The following is a 17,500-nucleotide window of genomic DNA, read 5'->3' on the forward strand; positions in this document are numbered from 1 at the left end:
TTTATCCATCATAAATAGAAATAAATTGTATTCCTAAGGACTTGGCTTGTATTTTACACTTGATTTTTATAAGAATCGCCCTTGTGATCATCTCCTGATCATTTTTGTTTGTCATTGACCCACATCCAGATTTGATGGGCTGTGAACTACTAGAATTAAGGAGTGTGTTTGGATGAGTCGTGTAGAGTAGACTGAGGCATGAGGAGATGATGTAACACACACACACACACACACACACACACACACACACACATCACCAATTTTCTCCAACCAAAGTAATATTAACATCGGACATCGTAATTATGACTACCCAACTCATAAACACAAACTTCCCAGGATGACTTGAACACACCATAATAGTTGCAAAATGCAACTTCATCGCTAGGCCGTCAACCACCCAGAGCATAGCAACACTGAAAACTTTTCAGAAAGCCATACAAACTACACACAACACCTTAGAAACTGCATATATCCTGGCTTACTGATTGTGTGTTGTGTGATGAACCGTCGTGTGTGTGTGTGAGTGTGTGTTATCGGACTAACTGTGAGTGTGTTTTTGTGCTGTAGGTGCAGGAGCTGCAGAATCCTCCCAGAGCCAGTATGGTGGTTAAGGACTGTGTGAAGGCCTGTCTGGACTCCACCTACAAATACATCTTTGACAACTGCCATGAGCTCTACAACCAACTGCTGGACCAGGTAAGAGCGGAGACTAACCAGCAGGGTTACGAAAGACTCTAAAGATCAGTACGACCACAAACATACTCAAATGCATGAATGCAGACTGTTTCTACAAGGGATGCAATAGCAGGCAAACGGTGTTCTTCTACGGTTAGTTTTCTCTTTCAGGGCAAATACTGTAATGGTGGACCAGTTGTTGATTAAAGTTAAAATGTTCAGGACTCAGTGCGAAGATTAGTGTTGAGGATGTGCTGGCCTGGTTGGACCAGTGGTTCCGTTTTTTTTTTTTTTGCCCTACCAAAATTTTCAATGGCCCTATCACAAAAAAAAATAAAAAAATAATAATATTTACAATTTTGATATGTATATATATATATATATATAATCAATAAAATCAACAGTTGTTGTTTGAAGTTAGTTGAAGTGTTCAAAACTCAATGCTAAGGATGTTTTCTACTGACTTAGTTAGGCCAGCGGTTCAGTTCAGTTTTTCACTGGCCCTGACCCTGTCACTAACTAATTTACTAACTAACTAACTAACTAAATAAGACCTAATTAAGACCTAATGCATGGATCCAATATAATGGTATGTATCCGGTTTCTTTTCCAATTGTTTATGTTCACTTAAGACATTAACAACCATATTTTTGAGCATTTTGATATAATCTTGCCTGCATTTGTCCATTTAGGAGCAAGAAGAAACACAATATAGAGCTCAATTCAGTATTTGCACGCTTGAGATGCAGCTTTCTGTGCATGAATTGAGTTCTCATTCGAAAATACGAAATATTCTTATCGCTTGAATATTTAAATTGTCAAAAGACATGCAACTGATAAACGTTCAGTCTTCCAGTGACAAATGTTTTGTCATGTTTAGCGCCGACCTGAATAATAACAAATGTGGTTTTAACAGCAGAGGCTTGAAGGAAACCCAGTCTGCCTTGAGTATTGAGTTTTGTTAAATATGTACTGGATGGCACGCTTGCAATGCGTTTTCCAAGCAATGACATCTGTGAAAATAGAGTGTGCAGAATGAGAGAAGGGTGTTTCCTTGCTGGAAGAGAGCGACACTCTCTTCTCACCCCGGTTGTAAAGTACATGCAGTGTTATGACACTATTTATTTCTGATGCTGTTGCTGTTGCTGTGTATGTGTGTGTGTGTGTATTGTCGCTTCGATCTGATCTCTCCAGTCAGACATGACAGCAGAATTTCTCATGGTCCATTCACACGACACACACACTAACACAGTGGCTTTCGTGCGTTCACACACAACATGATCTGAAGCGCTGACCCCAGAATCCTCCGTCACAGTGTCACGCTTGCCAAAAGTGTCATAAAACTCGCTAGCTGTGGTGTTTTCCCTCCCTGAAACTGTCAGTATTTCATTGATTTTAAAGGTTTATAGAGGGATAGTTCACAAAAATGAGTCTGTCATCCTTTACTCACCCTCATGCTGTTCCAAACGCGTCTACTTTCCTCTAAAGAAAAGTAGAACACAAAAGGAGATTTTTGGCAGAATGTTCATGCTGCTCTTTACTGCATCTTGACCAGGGCTTGCCAACATCCACCAGCATAGAAAATCACAAAAGTTAATATTATTCATGTGATACAGTATATTCCATGTCTTCTCTTGTATTAAACTTAAATTTTTTTATATTATGCATGTCGTTCTCACCATGCTGCTGACATGGTGTCAAAAAAAAAATAATAATATTTCCAAGCTCATTTAAGCACATTTTTCCTATTACCGTAATGTGTTCAGATATTTTATTTATGTGCTCTGTGACCTGCTGAAAAAGACGATACTATGCGGTGTTATATGTTTATATGCTATTATAGTATTTATTATTATTTATAAATATAGATTTTATTTGTATATTTTCAGATTTCAATTTATTTTAGTTCACGTTTTAGTAATTTTGTTATGTGCTTTTGTCATTTTTATTAGTATTAAATTTTTTTTAATTTAGCTTTAATTTATTTTTATTTCAGTTTTAATTTGAGTAATTTTATACTGTTGTAGTATTCATTAATATTTATTAATATATCTTTTAGTTTTTTATATTTTCATGTTTAAATGTAAGTTTTAGTAATTTTGTTATGTGCATTTGTCTTTATTATTAGTTTTTCATTTTCAATTTATCTTTAATTTTTTATTTATTATTATATTATGTTTGATTTTTATTAATACAGCTTTTTTATATTTTCAGTTTTCATTTTAACTTTAGTTTTTTTTGTAATTTTGCTGTGCTTTTGTCATTTTTATTAGTTTTTCACTTTTTAAACATTTAAATTTAGCTTTAATTTAGTTTTCAGTTTTAGTAATTTTAGTAGTTCAACTTATTTTATTTCAGTTAGTTGGCAAAATATTTAGTTTTTGTTTGTTTTTTCTAGTATTTATATATTTTTTTACTTCAGCTTTATTGGAATTAACAAAAACTATTTTTAATAGTTAGTTTTGATAACATTGATCCTGTCTCACAGAAATCCTCATGTTTCTGTGTTTATACTGTACATTTATTGAGCTCTGCAGAGCAGGACTGTCAGCATCACTTCAGTCTATAAGACAGACGCTCGTCCACAGCCACTGAACCCAAACGTGTAGCTCATATGCGAGCAGACAGCAGTAGCGCCCAAAGAACGTTCATCAGCCCTAAACAACAGTGCAGATTCCCCAAACACAACGCAGCTAAAATTACCAGAGTTTAACTCTCGCTAGTGGAGCAGTTTTATTTTTAGTGGCTTTTGGAGCAGAACTGACCCATCTTCTGTAAATGAGGCAAAGGCCCCATGGAGAGGAAAACAGGGTTTTATTTGGTGCACATGGAATGTTCCTCCTCTGGATGTCTTATATATAAAATATAGCAGCATCAGGTGGGTTGGTATGTTATATAATCATGTCAAAAAGCTCTTAAGACACGTGAGCGGGAAACAACCAAATCCTGTTAGTGTGATGTGAGTGAAGGAGATCCGTGGAAACATGAGGACTGGAAAAGAACAAAGATGCATGGTTGGTGGAAATAAGATGAGACGCAGTGAGACAGAACAACTGGCAGAAAATTTACAGAGATAAAGAGATAAAAAAACGGACAGAAAATACTTCAGTGAATTTCACAAAACCAGTCAAGGACATGTACGGGTCATATTTCATCTTCCAAAAAAAGAATGTATAAATCTCACACACTACTCCAACTTACATCATCGGAAAACGTTATTTGCAAAATGTTTTATTTTGTGTGTGTTGTAAGTGTTTTAAGGAAGGACGATTGACCGAAATGTTGCAAATAAAATTTTGTTTTTAGTTTGTGTAGTGTGCAGGATTAATACCGATTAAAAATTAGTATGGATTCATAATTTGGGTGTGTGAGTCACTATATTTTCAGTTTGAACTTCCACAAAAAAGGGAAAAAAAATAATTTGATTTTGCATAAAGAAATTAATCCTATTTGATTATTTTCATGGCATAAGTATCAAATTAAATTCATAATTATAGTAATATATAATAATTAATTATTAAATAATGTTATAATTATGACTTTTAATAATTATATATTATTTAGTCCTATTTTTGTACTACTTTCATGCTGATTTATGTAAAAAGACATTATATTTTCTTTTTGACTTTCCAACAAAAAAGGGCAACCCAGTCTCATAAAAATACGTACCTCTGGGTACTTTTCTGCAACACCGTTTTTACGTACCTTACTGCACGTTTCGCCGCACTTTCAAAGAGAAATGTCCACTGAGTGGCGCTAAAACACGGGTTCAATACGTCATCCCTGGCACGTTTTTATTACGTTGATATAGGTATGTATTGCTGCATTTTTATTACGTTTCTTCTGGTACGTATTGCGGCGATTCAGAATTCAAATATCCGGGGACTGTCGCTAAAAGTTAATCGTCTATCGTGTTGGAAATATGCCCTACACCAAACCCAACCCTAAACCTACCCCATAGTGTTAACAAATGCAAAACTGATATAAACACGCATTTGTTGATGCAACCGTGCCATTTGAACTTCCTTATATGCAGATTTGAACTGTTTTGTCGAACCGTAGTTACACGGCAGGGGTGTCCAAACTCGGTGTATCAGCCCTAAACAACAGTGCAGATTCCCCAAACACAACGCAGCTAAAATTACCAGAGTTTAACTCTCGCTAGTGGAGCAGTTTTATTTTTAGTGGCTTTTGGAGCAGAACTGACCCATCTTCTTCTGTAAACGAGGCAAAGGCCCCATGGAGAGGAAAACAGGGTTTTATTTGGTGCACATGGAATGTTCCTCCTCTGGATGTCTTATATATAAAATATAGCAGCATCAGGTGGGTTGGTATGTTATATAATCATGTCAAAAAGCTCTTAAGACACGTGAGCGGGAAACAACCAAATCCTGTTAGTGTGATGTGAGTGAAGGAGATCCGTGGAAACATGAGGACTGGAAAAGAACAAAGATGCATGGTTGGTGGAAATAAGATGAGACGCAGTGAGACAGAACAACTGGCAGAAAATTTACAGAGATAAAGAGATAAAAAAACGGACAGAAAATACTTCAGTGAATTTCACAAAACCAGTCAAGGACATGTACGGGTCATATTTCATCTTCCAAAAAAAGAATGTATAAATCTCACACACTACTCCAACTTACATCATCGGAAAACGTTATTTGCAAAATGTTTTATTTTGTGTGTGTTGTAAGTGTTTTAAGGAAGGACGATTGACCGAAATGTTGCAAATAAAATTTTGTTTTTAGTTTGTGTAGTGTGCAGGATTAATACCGATTAAAAATTAGTATGGATTCATAATTTGGGTGTGTGAGTCACTATATTTTCAGTTTGAACTTCCACAAAAAAGGGAAAAAAAATAATTTGATTTTGCATAAAGAAATTAATCCTATTTGATTATTTTCATGGCATAAGTATCAAATTAAATTCATAATTATAGTAATATATAATAATTAATTATTAAATAATGTTATAATTATGACTTTTAATAATTATATATTATTTAGTCCTATTTTTGTACTACTTTCATGCTGATTTATGTAAAAAGACATTATATTTTCTTTTTGACTTTCCAACAAAAAAGGGCAACCCAGTCTCATAAAAATACGTACCTCTGGGTACTTTTCTGCAACACCGTTTTTACGTACCTTACTGCACGTTTCGCCGCACTTTCAAAGAGAAATGTCCACTGAGTGGCGCTAAAACACGGGTTCAATACGTCATCCCTGGCACGTTTTTATTACGTTGATATAGGTATGTATTGCTGCATTTTTATTACGTTTCTTCTGGTACGTATTGCGGCGATTCAGAATTCAAATATCCGGGGACTGTCGCTAAAAGTTAATCGTCTATCGTGTTGGAAATATGCCCTACACCAAACCCAACCCTAAACCTACCCCATAGTGTTAACAAATGCAAAACTGATATAAACACGCATTTGTTGATGCAACCGTGCCTTTTGAACTTCCTTATATGCAGATTTGAACTGTTTTGTCGAACCGTAGTTACACGGCAGGGGTGTCCAAACTCGGTGTTGTTTAGCTCCAACTTGCCTCAACACACCTGGCTGCCAGTTTCTAGTATGCCTAAGACCTTGATTAGCTGGTGCAGGTGTGTTTAATTCGGGTTGAAGCTAAACTCTGCAGGACAGTGGCCCTCCAAGTCCGAGTTTGGACACCCCCGTTACACGGGATTCGAACCGGAGTTCCTCACCTCTCAAGTACGTCTCTGTACTCCGTGAGCTACCGAACAAACCTATCATCTATGAAAACCCATTAATATGAAGCTGGATATGTGTGGTACTAACATTCAAAAGCATCAGTTTTCAAATCTCCCAGCATATTAAAAATGTTTTGAAGTCACAACATAATACTCTTCAAGTAATTGTGCGGAAATTACGCTTTATTAATCGAAACTCTGTAAATCATACTTTGTGTGAAAATAATTTAAAAGGTGTCGGAGTTTTACTGCCTCTAGTGTTCATTTATTTTGGAAACTGCAGTGATATGTACTTATTGGTACGTATTTCGCGTCTCGCGAAAAAGTGCCCCCAGGTACGTTTTTGCCATGAGACCGGGTAGAAAAAGGGCCTTAACTTTTTTATGCAAAATCTAATTTATTTATTTATCCCCATAAATGAATACATTCGATTTTGCATAAAAAATTTAAGGCTATTTTTTATTATTTTCTTGACAATTTTTCACATTTTTATTGTTCCTAAGTATGAAATTAAATTCATAATTATAATAATATATAATAATTCATAATTAAGTAATATTAAATAACGTTGCAATGATGAAATTGTCAATAATTATATATTGTCATATTTGTTGGACCACTTTAATGCTGATATAAAGTAAAAATCTGGATGCATTACAGTAATGAGAACGTGCTTAATTGTCATGGATCTAATGTCACAATACAATAAATAAATAAATACAAAAGGTTAATGGGATTAAAATAGGCATCTGTCTTTATGCAAAATATTATTTCTTTTTTGTTTTTCTATTGGATGAATTTGGATGAAATATAGTCTGTTGTTCTCAAGAGATTGAGCTATTTATGCTAAACTATAAATAGATTGCTTTATGATCTATAAATAAATAAACTGCACATATTGCAGAAGAAGCAATTAGCAGAGTGGGTAGCTGTGATTTACACGATGCATGTTAAACTCACACCTGAAAGAGCATCACCAGAAACATGCAATAATGCGAAGCCCTCAAAGCACCCTTTAATTAGAGTTAAGAGTTAATTATAGTTATATGCAGAGGACCGGCGTGTGTTTTAGATGATTAGAGATATACTGTATTTTACATCTAAATACCATGAGCTTCAAAGAACGTTCATCAGAAACATACCCAACCCACAAATTCATGTTTTTAATGCTAAAATGCAGATGATCTTTTAGTAGAGGTGTAAATGTAAAGTTTTTGAGAAAAAGGTGTCTCCTTTAGAGTTTCAGAAGAAACCTCAGCAGTGTCTCAAGCTGTGCTCAGATGTTGTCAAGGATTGTAAAGCGCTGTTTCATGTTGGCTTTTAGTCTCATGAGCAATAAAAAAGCAAGCTAAAATAAGGCTTGAGGTGAGATCTGCGTGAAGATCTTCAGAGCTCAGGATGAAATGACTCCAGACCTGCTGCAGGGCCTCATTTCACCACAGACAATCACCAACATGATTCTGTTGAGGGCAGAAAATAACCACAGAAAAGACAGAGAGCGTTTGGAGTGGCCCATCTTCATCCAGAGGGGAGGATGAGGACGGAGGACAGTCCATTGTGTGTCAGTGAAGGGGGAATCTGACAGGAGGATCAGCACACAGAACATCATGCTATCTCCATGTATGTCATCACACTGATTTGTGTCAAGGTGGATTCAATTTTGCATAAAAGCATCTTCCAAATGCATGAATATAAATGTAATGTAATGGATTAGTTTCTTGTAGCTGTCCAACATCAAACACCTTTTGCAACTGGATAAATTAGAAAGGGATTATATAATAATGTTTTACGATTCTTTTTTCCATTTCTTTACAGTTTGTTTTCTATTCCAAAGACAGACATTTTACTTTTGTAATCAATAACATTTGTTCTGAAATTGCTTTCTTTTGCAGTTAATGTCTCTTCAGCCAATTAATGCCAAACTCCTACTTCCAGACCGCCTACTTTTCACGATCTAGTAAAATCATGTTCCTACCTAACTGAATGTTAATGTTAATGAAAGAACATGCATTGATTAAATATACACAAGAAGACAAGGAAAGGAAATAGAACAGTAAAACAATATGATATAAACCCTTTCTCATTTAATCCATTCTAACTTCAGTCCGTGCATCTTTTTTTCAAGTTGACAGAACTAATTTATAGATACAATTGAGAAAATGATCTGTATCTGATTTTTAATTCAAAATACACAACCTACAGACACACATGCATGCTTAATAAGGATAAAATATTTATCTTTCCAAAATCGTCTTCTTATTCACTGGAACAATCAGTTCTCTTATACCATCTTATGCACACACACACACACACACACGCGCGCGCGCGCGCCCTGAGGAAAATCCATCCCTCATTTAATCTCACCTTTGCAGCTAAGTGGAGTGACTCAGCTGCATGAGAAATAGTCTGTGTGTGTGTGTGTGTGTTGTCCTTTGTCTTGTGGTGATGACCTCACTCTTGTCTCAGTGTGATGACAAGCAGATGTGGGCACTCTTTCTTGTCATTGTTGCTGTGAACTTGCATTAGAGATGTAACATACAAACACACAGTCACAGAGTAAATAAAGCAAGATCAATGTAAAGTTAAATGATCGTATCTTTCCAAAATCGTCTTCTTATTCACTGGAACAATCAGTTCTCTTATACCATCTTATGCACACACACACACACACACACACACGCGCGCGCGCGCGCGCCCTGAGGAAAATCCATCCCTCATTTAATCTCACCTTTGCAGCTAAGTGGAGTGACTCAGCTGCATGAGAAATAGTCTGTGTGTGTGTGTGTGTGTGTGTGTGTTGTCCTTTGTCTTGTGGTGATGCCCTCACTCTTGTCTCAGTGTGATGACAAGCAGATGTGGGCACTCTTTCTTGTCATTGTTGCTGTGAACTTGCATTAGAGATGTAACATACAAACACACAGTCACAGAGTAAATAAAGCAAGATCAATGTAAAGTTAAATGATCCAAACAGATGTTCAGGAGGAATTAATTTAATAACTAGATGCTTATAATTTCTGAAGAACTTGTGATTTGTGTTTACTTGTGCAAAACCTGGTGTTGTAGTTTTAGGATGTTGTGGGTCATTGCCAGGGTGTTTCTATGTATCTCCCAAGGCATTCAGGGCAATGCAATGTTTTTGCTAGGAGTTTCTTTGCAGTTACTAGGGTGTTGCTATGTGGTTGCTAGTCACTTGTGTTTTAGCACTATATATGTTACTCCTCATCATTCATATATATAATGTAACGAATCCTGCTGTTCCACATTCATAACAGGAATCAAGGACAGGTGTTTCTCTCATTCTACAGATGCAGCAGTAGAGGAATGTGAGCTGGTGTTGTGCTCTTGCTCTGACTCTAATCTAATTCAGCACATATTACTCAACGCCCTCAAGGAGCTGCTTTTTCCTTCAGTAAAACTGTGTTTCGCACGCTCACATGCCGCATACAGACCCATATACACAACACAGACGTCAGCATGAAAGTCTCTTTTATGAGTTACTTATTAGGCTCCAACAGAGCTTATATGTGCATGTGTGTTCAGTGTATGGACTTACTGTAAATGTAGACTTGTACACACACAGGTCTTAGTGTTCAACTGTGTGGTGCTTAAGACAAGACAACTGAGTAATAAAACACTCGCTGCTGTGGCCTTACAGGAAGCAACCATGCTTGAGAGAAAGGGAGAAAAATCCTTTCTATTGTACAAAAACACAGCAGTTCATTTTTTTCTTGTGTGTACCACAGGACATGATTTGGCATAGAGCATGTTTAGTGCATGTTACATAATATTTTTGACATTGCATTTTTGCCCTGTTTAGTAAAAGCTGAATTGACTGATTTAATATGTTTCTGTAAACTGATCCTTAAAAAGACATATGCTGAGAAATCATATTTCTTACAAGTCCTTCTGACATCAAACATATCACACCCTGACATCACACCCCCCTTTAAAATAATCACATTTTGTTGCTTTGCAGCCTGAAATGAAGACGAACACAGTTTTTATTTTATGCAGCTGTGTTTACTCGGTGCAATATTAAATGTGAAATATTAATTTCTTTCAAAAAAATTACACAGTCTTTAACCCTAAATATAAACTAAATTATGGCACACAAAAAATAATTAATTAATTAATTAATAAAAACATGACTAGAATTATAATTGAATGGAATTGTAAATGGACAATTATAAAATGATTAAAAATGATGAAATTATGCAAAATTGTCCCACTAAAACTCTTGAAGATTTGTAACGCTCATAATGCAGCAAATCAGACTCCACTGCATGTTGCAGCACCATGGACAGCGAATGAACACAGCGAATAATGTTTCAGCACCATGGACAGTGAAGCAGCACCTTGAATGAAGCTTCAGTACCATGGACAGCTGCAACTCATACATTTCCCACAGTATTACTGAATATAATTCTAGAAGTTCCAGAGAATTCCAAAGCTCTCATGTTTCGCTGAGAATTGTCTTGCCGTGGAAAACAGCCCAGAGAGATGCCCGAAATAAACCTGGCATGAAGCCCAGTTGTCCATCAAATAAGCCTGGCCTGATGTCAGACAGAAGTGCATTGTGGGAGAGGCAGTGGGAGGGAAGTGAGAATGCTGATTTTACCATCCAGATCCATGATAAACAAACATTCCCCCAGAGTAAACTCTGACCTGTGTGCCAAGAGATGGTGGCACCTGTAATTCAGCCAATCACACTCACGGTGTAATAGCTGGTGTCTATAGATGTACATTGAATGTTGATTTCTTTGGATTTAGGTGACTTTCATATAGCAGCACGGTTGTCAGTCCTGTTTGGAACAATACAAGTGGTTCTCTGTATTATTTTTCTGTTATTTCAGTTCATCTGTAATATGCTTGTGTTTGTCTAGAATGTAAGTTTAGCTATGTTGAATTCCTGTTTATGCATTTGGCAGATGTTTTTATCCAATGTGGCTTACATGCATTTAAGGTTTGTATTTTGTTCAGTTCATGCATTTCCTGGGAATCGAACTCATGACCTTGGTGTTGCTATTTATTATAAAGGTCAAGAAAGTCTTTAGAGCAAGTTTAGCAGACATGTGCTGTTTGAATGTGCTTACAGTGTACTTCTGATATAAGTGCATGTTCCACAGTTTAATCTCTGTTAAACACTCATGTTGTAGCTGTCAAACTTTCTCAGGTTATGAGAAATGGCAGAAATGCAGTCGTAGTGCGAGACAAAACTCCTGATAAGTGTTTGAAGAATGACTATGAGGAGGAAAAAAATGAACTTGAACAAAAATGTCAGACAGTTTAGAAAAATAAAAATCCTTGAACTAGCACTTTTTACTATCATAGTACACATTCCTGGTTTTATTTTGCACAATTCATGAATCTTTTTATTTGGCCTTGGCTTGTGAGCCTTTACCCTTTCCTTTTTTAAAGTACACATACTGAACCCTGAAAAACAGTCTAGTTTGTCTTTGCAATCATTTATCAAAATGTATTTGTTCCACCCCTGAAATGACCTTCCTTTCCTCCTGATGTCACCAGGCTACACAGATTATTGGATATGCCAACAGCCAAAAAGCTTTTAAGGCATTATTTTAATAAACCTGAATTCAGGTCTGAATCCTTCCTTATATGTGATGCCCATTATTATCCCCAGTATTTTATTTTACCTTTTATTTTATTCTATTTTACTATTTACTTTTGTTAAACATCCTGTTCAACTTGGCTTCACGTGTTGGATGTCATGGGTTGTTGGCTGTTCCACATTCATAACAGGAATCAAGGACAGGTGTTTCTCTCATTCTACAGATGCAGCAGTAGAGGAATGTGAGCTGGTGTTGTGCTCTTGCTCTGACTCTAATCTAATTCAGCACATATTACTCAACGCCCTCAAGGAGCTGCTTTTTCCTTCAGTAAAACTGTGTTTCGCACGCTCACATGCCGCATACAGACCCATATACACAACACAGACGTCAGCATGAAAGTCTCTTTTATGAGTCACTTATTAGGCTCCAACAGAGCTTATATGTGCATGTGTGTTCAGTGTATTACTGCTGGACTTACTGTAAATGTAGACTTGTACACACACAGGTCTTAGTGTTCAACTGTGTGGTGCTTAAGACAAGACAACTGAGTAATAAAACACTCGCTGCTGTGGCCTTACAGGAAGCAACCATGCTTGAGAGAAAGGGAGAAAAATCCTTTCTATTGTACAAAAACACAGCAGTTCATTTTTTTCTTGTGTGTACCACAGGACATGATTTGGCATAGAGCATGTTTAGTGCATGTTACATAATATTTTTGACATTGCATTTTTGCCCTGTTTAGTAAAAGCTGAATTGACTGATTTAATATGTTTCTGTAAACTGATCCTTAAAAAGACATATGCTGAGAAATCATATTTCTTACAAGTCCTTCTGACATCAAACATATCACACCCTGACATCACACCCCCCTTTAAAATAATCACATTTTGTTGCTTTGCAGCCTGAAATGAAGACGAACACAGTTTTTATTTTATGCAGCTGTGTTTACTCGGTGCAATATTAAATGTGAAATATTAATTTCTTTCAAAAAAATTACACAGTCTTTAACCCTAAATATAAACTAAATTATGGCACACAAAAAATAATTAATTAATTAATTAATAAAAACATGACTAGAATTATAATTGAATGGAATTGTAAATGGACAATTATAAAATGATTAAAAATGATGAAATTATGCAAAATTGTCCCACTAAAACTCTTGAAGATTTGTAACGCTCATAATGCAGCAAATCAGACTCCACTGCATGTTGCAGCACCATGGACAGCGAATGAACACAGCGAATAATGTTTCAGCACCATGGACAGTGAAGCAGCACCTTGAATGAAGCTTCAGTACCATGGACAGCTGCAACTCATACATTTCCCACAGTATTACTGAATATAATTCTAGAAGTTCCAGAGAATTCCAAAGCTCTCATGTTTCGCTGAGAATTGTCTTGCCGTGGAAAACAGCCCAGAGAGATGCCCGAAATAAACCTGGCATGAAGCCCAGTTGTCCATCAAATAAGCCTGGCCTGATGTCAGACAGAAGTGCATTGTGGGAGAGGCAGTGGGAGGGAAGTGAGAATGCTGATTTTACCATCCAGATCCATGATAAACAAACATTCCCCCAGAGTAAACTCTGACCTGTGTGCCAAGAGATGGTGGCACCTGTAATTCAGCCAATCACACTCACGGTGTAATAGCTGGTGTCTATAGATGTACATTGAATGTTGATTTCTTTGGATTTAGGTGACTTTCATATAGCAGCACGGTTGTCAGTCCTGTTTGGAACAATACAAGTGGTTCTCTGTATTATTTTTCTGTTATTTCAGTTCATCTGTAATATGCTTGTGTTTGTCTAGAATGTAAGTTTAGCTATGTTGAATTCCTGTTTATGCATTTGGCAGATGTTTTTATCCAATGTGGCTTACATGCATTTAAGGTTTGTATTTTGTTCAGTTCATGCATTTCCTGGGAATCGAACTCATGACCTTGGTGTTGCTATTTATTATAAAGGTCAAGAAAGTCTTTAGAGCAAGTTTAGCAGACATGTGCTGTTTGAATGTGCTTACAGTGTACTTCTGATATAAGTGCATGTTCCACAGTTTAATCTCTGTTAAACACTCATGTTGTAGCTGTCAAACTTTCTCAGGTTATGAGAAATGGCAGAAATGCAGTCGTAGTGCGAGACAAAACTCCTGATAAGTGTTTGAAGAATGACTATGAGGAGGAAAAAAATGAACTTGAACAAAAATGTCAGACAGTTTAGAAAAATAAAAATCCTTGAACTAGCACTTTTTACTATCATAGTACACATTCCTGGTTTTATTTTGCACAATTCATGAATCTTTTTATTTGGCCTTGGCTTGTGAGCCTTTACCCTTTCCTTTTTTAAAGTACACATACTGAACCCTGAAAAACAGTCTAGTTTGTCTTTGCAATCATTTATCAAAATGTATTTGTTCCACCCCTGAAATGACCTTCCTTTCCTCCTGATGTCACCAGGCTACACAGATTATTGGATATGCCAACAGCCAAAAAGCTTTTAAGGCATTATTTTAATAAACCTGAATTCAGGTCTGAATCCTTCCTTATATGTGATGCCCATTATTATCCCCAGTATTTTATTTTACCTTTTATTTTATTCTATTTTACTATTTACTTTTGTTAAACATCCTGTTCAACTTGGCTTCACGTGTTGGATGTCATGGGTTGTTGTCATGTCATTTTGACTTTTAAGATTCAAAGCAACATCGTGATATATCCTAATATTGTCCTTCACTGTGATTACAGGCATTATCTATGAGTTACAGCAGTAGTTCTCAACCTTTTTGACTCCCAAGATGTCCCGCTTTCCACAACATTATAGTCAAGTGACTAATAGGTTTCCTCTGGTACATCTGCATTAATGACAAAGTTTTGTTTTCAAAACATTATTTTTTTTAATTTACAGAAACTTGGCGTGTCTATAGATTAAAATAAGTAGCTATTTAAAATAATTCAACTTCAGGAGCTGAATGTGCCTCAGGGGTCCCATTGTTAACCAATGATTTACTGCATAAGGATTTTACTTACAATTTCTACCCAAAACATTTTTAGTGCTTGGCCAAAAAAGGAAATATCTTGATTTTTATTCGTTTGAACTTATTTTAAAACGTATGTCTTATAGCTGTTTCTCCAACAGAAATTCACAGGCAGGAGTTAGTTGTGAATAATTCAGCATCCTGGACAAACCCAGAGAAGAATCGTCTTTCCCTCGATTTGTTTTTCTTCCGCTTCAAGCGTTTCTGTTTATTCAACTCTATCTTATCTTTTATCTCACCTTTTGCAGTAGTCTGTGTGTGTGAGATGTTACTGGACTTATAGTGTCATTAGTTCTGGTCTCGATTAAACACACTGAAGAGGAAAACTAGATTTTCTTAGGGAATCATGCTGCCCTAAGAAACTTTAGCCAAAATATGTTGTTTCTGTGTTTGGTCTGTTTTGTTTCTAAGTTTTAGGATGAAACTCAGCATCATACTCACTCTAATGTAAGATTACGTTACAGCAACAAACCAATCACAGTTCAGTATGCAAATATTACAATGACATCATGTCTTCTTTCGAATTATGAAAATTCCATCAAGTCAGTGTGAGATTTTTTAACTTTAATCTTACTTTTATTAAGGTATAAAGTACAACATCTAAAATCAGATGGTACATTGAGGTTTTTTGTAGAAAATAAAGTATGAATAGAGTCTGTTGGTTCAGAGATTGGTGCTGAATTATTTGTTATTTGTTTAGAACGAACTCTGAGCAGAATATTGGAGGAATATCAGTATAGCGCTGCTACACAAACTCTGAAATAAAATAAATAAATCTTTGTTTCAACAGTCAGCAAAAAACAAATCCAAACCAAACCACATTCATATATAGCTTGAACTCCAAATAAATCCGATTTTTGGAAATGAGTTGAATTTCAGGTTTTGAAATATTAGGGATGCCAAATTTTTCAAATGTCATGCACAAAGTATCATCTCATGCTGCGCCTGAATTCGCTCTTTTCCATTCCATTGTAGTGTGGAACTTGTGTGCAATTTTACACACAGCATATGCATGACTATTTTTGAAATTTGAATTACAGCAATGCTTCAAAAGCTCACACTACTTTTCAAAAGTTTGGGGTTGGTAAGACTTTTTAAATACTTTTGAAAGAAGTCTCTTCTGCAAGGCTGCATTTATTTGATCGAAAACAGTAAAAACAGTAATATTATGAAATATTATTAAAATGTCAAGTGTGTGTGTTTTCTCTTGTAGTATATTTTAAAATGCAATTTATTCCTGTGATCAAAGCTGAATTTTCTTCAGTCTTCAGTGTCACATGATCTTCAGAAATCATTCTAATATGCTGATTTGCTGCTCAAGAAACATTTCTGATTATTATCAATGTTGAAAACAGTTGTGCTGCCGAATATGTTTGTGGAAACCGTGATACACTTTATTTTTCAGGATTCTTTGATGAATAGAAAGTTCAAAAGAACAGCATTTATTTGAATAAAAGTATTAATTTCTTTTAAAAGAATGCTTACCAATCCCAAACTTTTAAATGGTCTCATGCAATGAGTTCAGGGCAAGGAGACTTCTGACTTTCCATTCTCTATTTCCACACTACAACTACTTAAAGTCAACATGACTTTGTTTATTTCCTTATTACATGTTCCTGGTCTTATTATGAACAATGCATCGCTATGTGCTGTTATAAGAAACAATGTTTGTCTTCATAATCTTTCATCATAATAATAATGACATCCTCTGCATTCTTCCTCCCAGCAGATAAAATCGTCTGTGAACGATGTTTCGTGCTGTATTTAAGTCACTGCTGTACAGTAGTAGCTGACTACATTATCTGAACAATTGGATCTGTTTCATCATTTGCAATTTAAAGTCAACATGACTTTGTTTATGTCCTTATTACATGTTCCTGGTCTTATTATGAACAATGCATCGCTATGTGCTGTTATAAGAAACAATGTTTGTCTTCATAATCTTTCATCATAATAATAATGACATCCTCTGCATTCTTCCTCCCAGCAGATAAAATCAGTTTTGCAAAACGGTCTGTGAACGATGTTTCGTGCTGTATTTAAGTCACTGCTGTACAGTAGTAGCTGACTACATTATCTGAACAATTGGATCTGTTTCATCATTTGCAAAATTACAGTGTGTGGACGGTCAGTCCTAAAGATTTGAAAACCAGATTGGATTCACAGCAGAGAGGGATCAAGAGAGAGAGACGCTCCCTAAACGAATCGTAGTAAATTACTCCGGCTAGGAACACGTCCTTCCATCACTATGAGAGAGTTCATGATCATTATGTGTTCATCTGCATCCATATGTGTCCATCTCTGAGAGCTTCTTCTGTCCCTCCTAAAGCAATTAAACCGAGTTGGGTCTGGTGTAGATTGATCTGAGATTGTTTTTGATCAGTGGGGGAGAGCAGAGAGCTGATCGCTTCACTCGCTGATACGGTACGGCGGCGGTTGCCATGGAAACAGCTTGCGCGATGGGTAGTACAGTGAAATTGGTGTCCATAAGCAAAATGTGCTAAA

The 17,500-nt window shown here is 36.1% G+C and overlaps 1 protein-coding gene across 1 annotated transcript in view; it reads left to right on the plus strand.

Annotated features, from left to right (window-relative positions):
* The window catches only part of LOC107600875 (protein unc-13 homolog C), a 157,019-nt gene that overhangs the window by 70,274 nt on the left and 69,245 nt on the right, over nucleotides 1-17,500 (plus strand). The window contains exons 18-19 of the mRNA XM_016292856.1: nucleotides 568-696; nucleotides 1,368-1,369. Coding sequence (XP_016148342.1) covers nucleotides 568-696; nucleotides 1,368-1,369 — 131 coding nt within the window. The remainder of the gene's footprint in view (nucleotides 1-567; nucleotides 697-1,367; nucleotides 1,370-17,500) is intronic.

The sequence above is a fragment of the Sinocyclocheilus grahami genome, unplaced genomic scaffold, assembly GCF_001515645.1.
Source record: "Sinocyclocheilus grahami isolate Dianchi unplaced genomic scaffold, SAMN03320097.WGS_v1.1 scaffold14.1, whole genome shotgun sequence".
Taxonomy (NCBI): domain Eukaryota; kingdom Metazoa; phylum Chordata; class Actinopteri; order Cypriniformes; family Cyprinidae; genus Sinocyclocheilus; species Sinocyclocheilus grahami.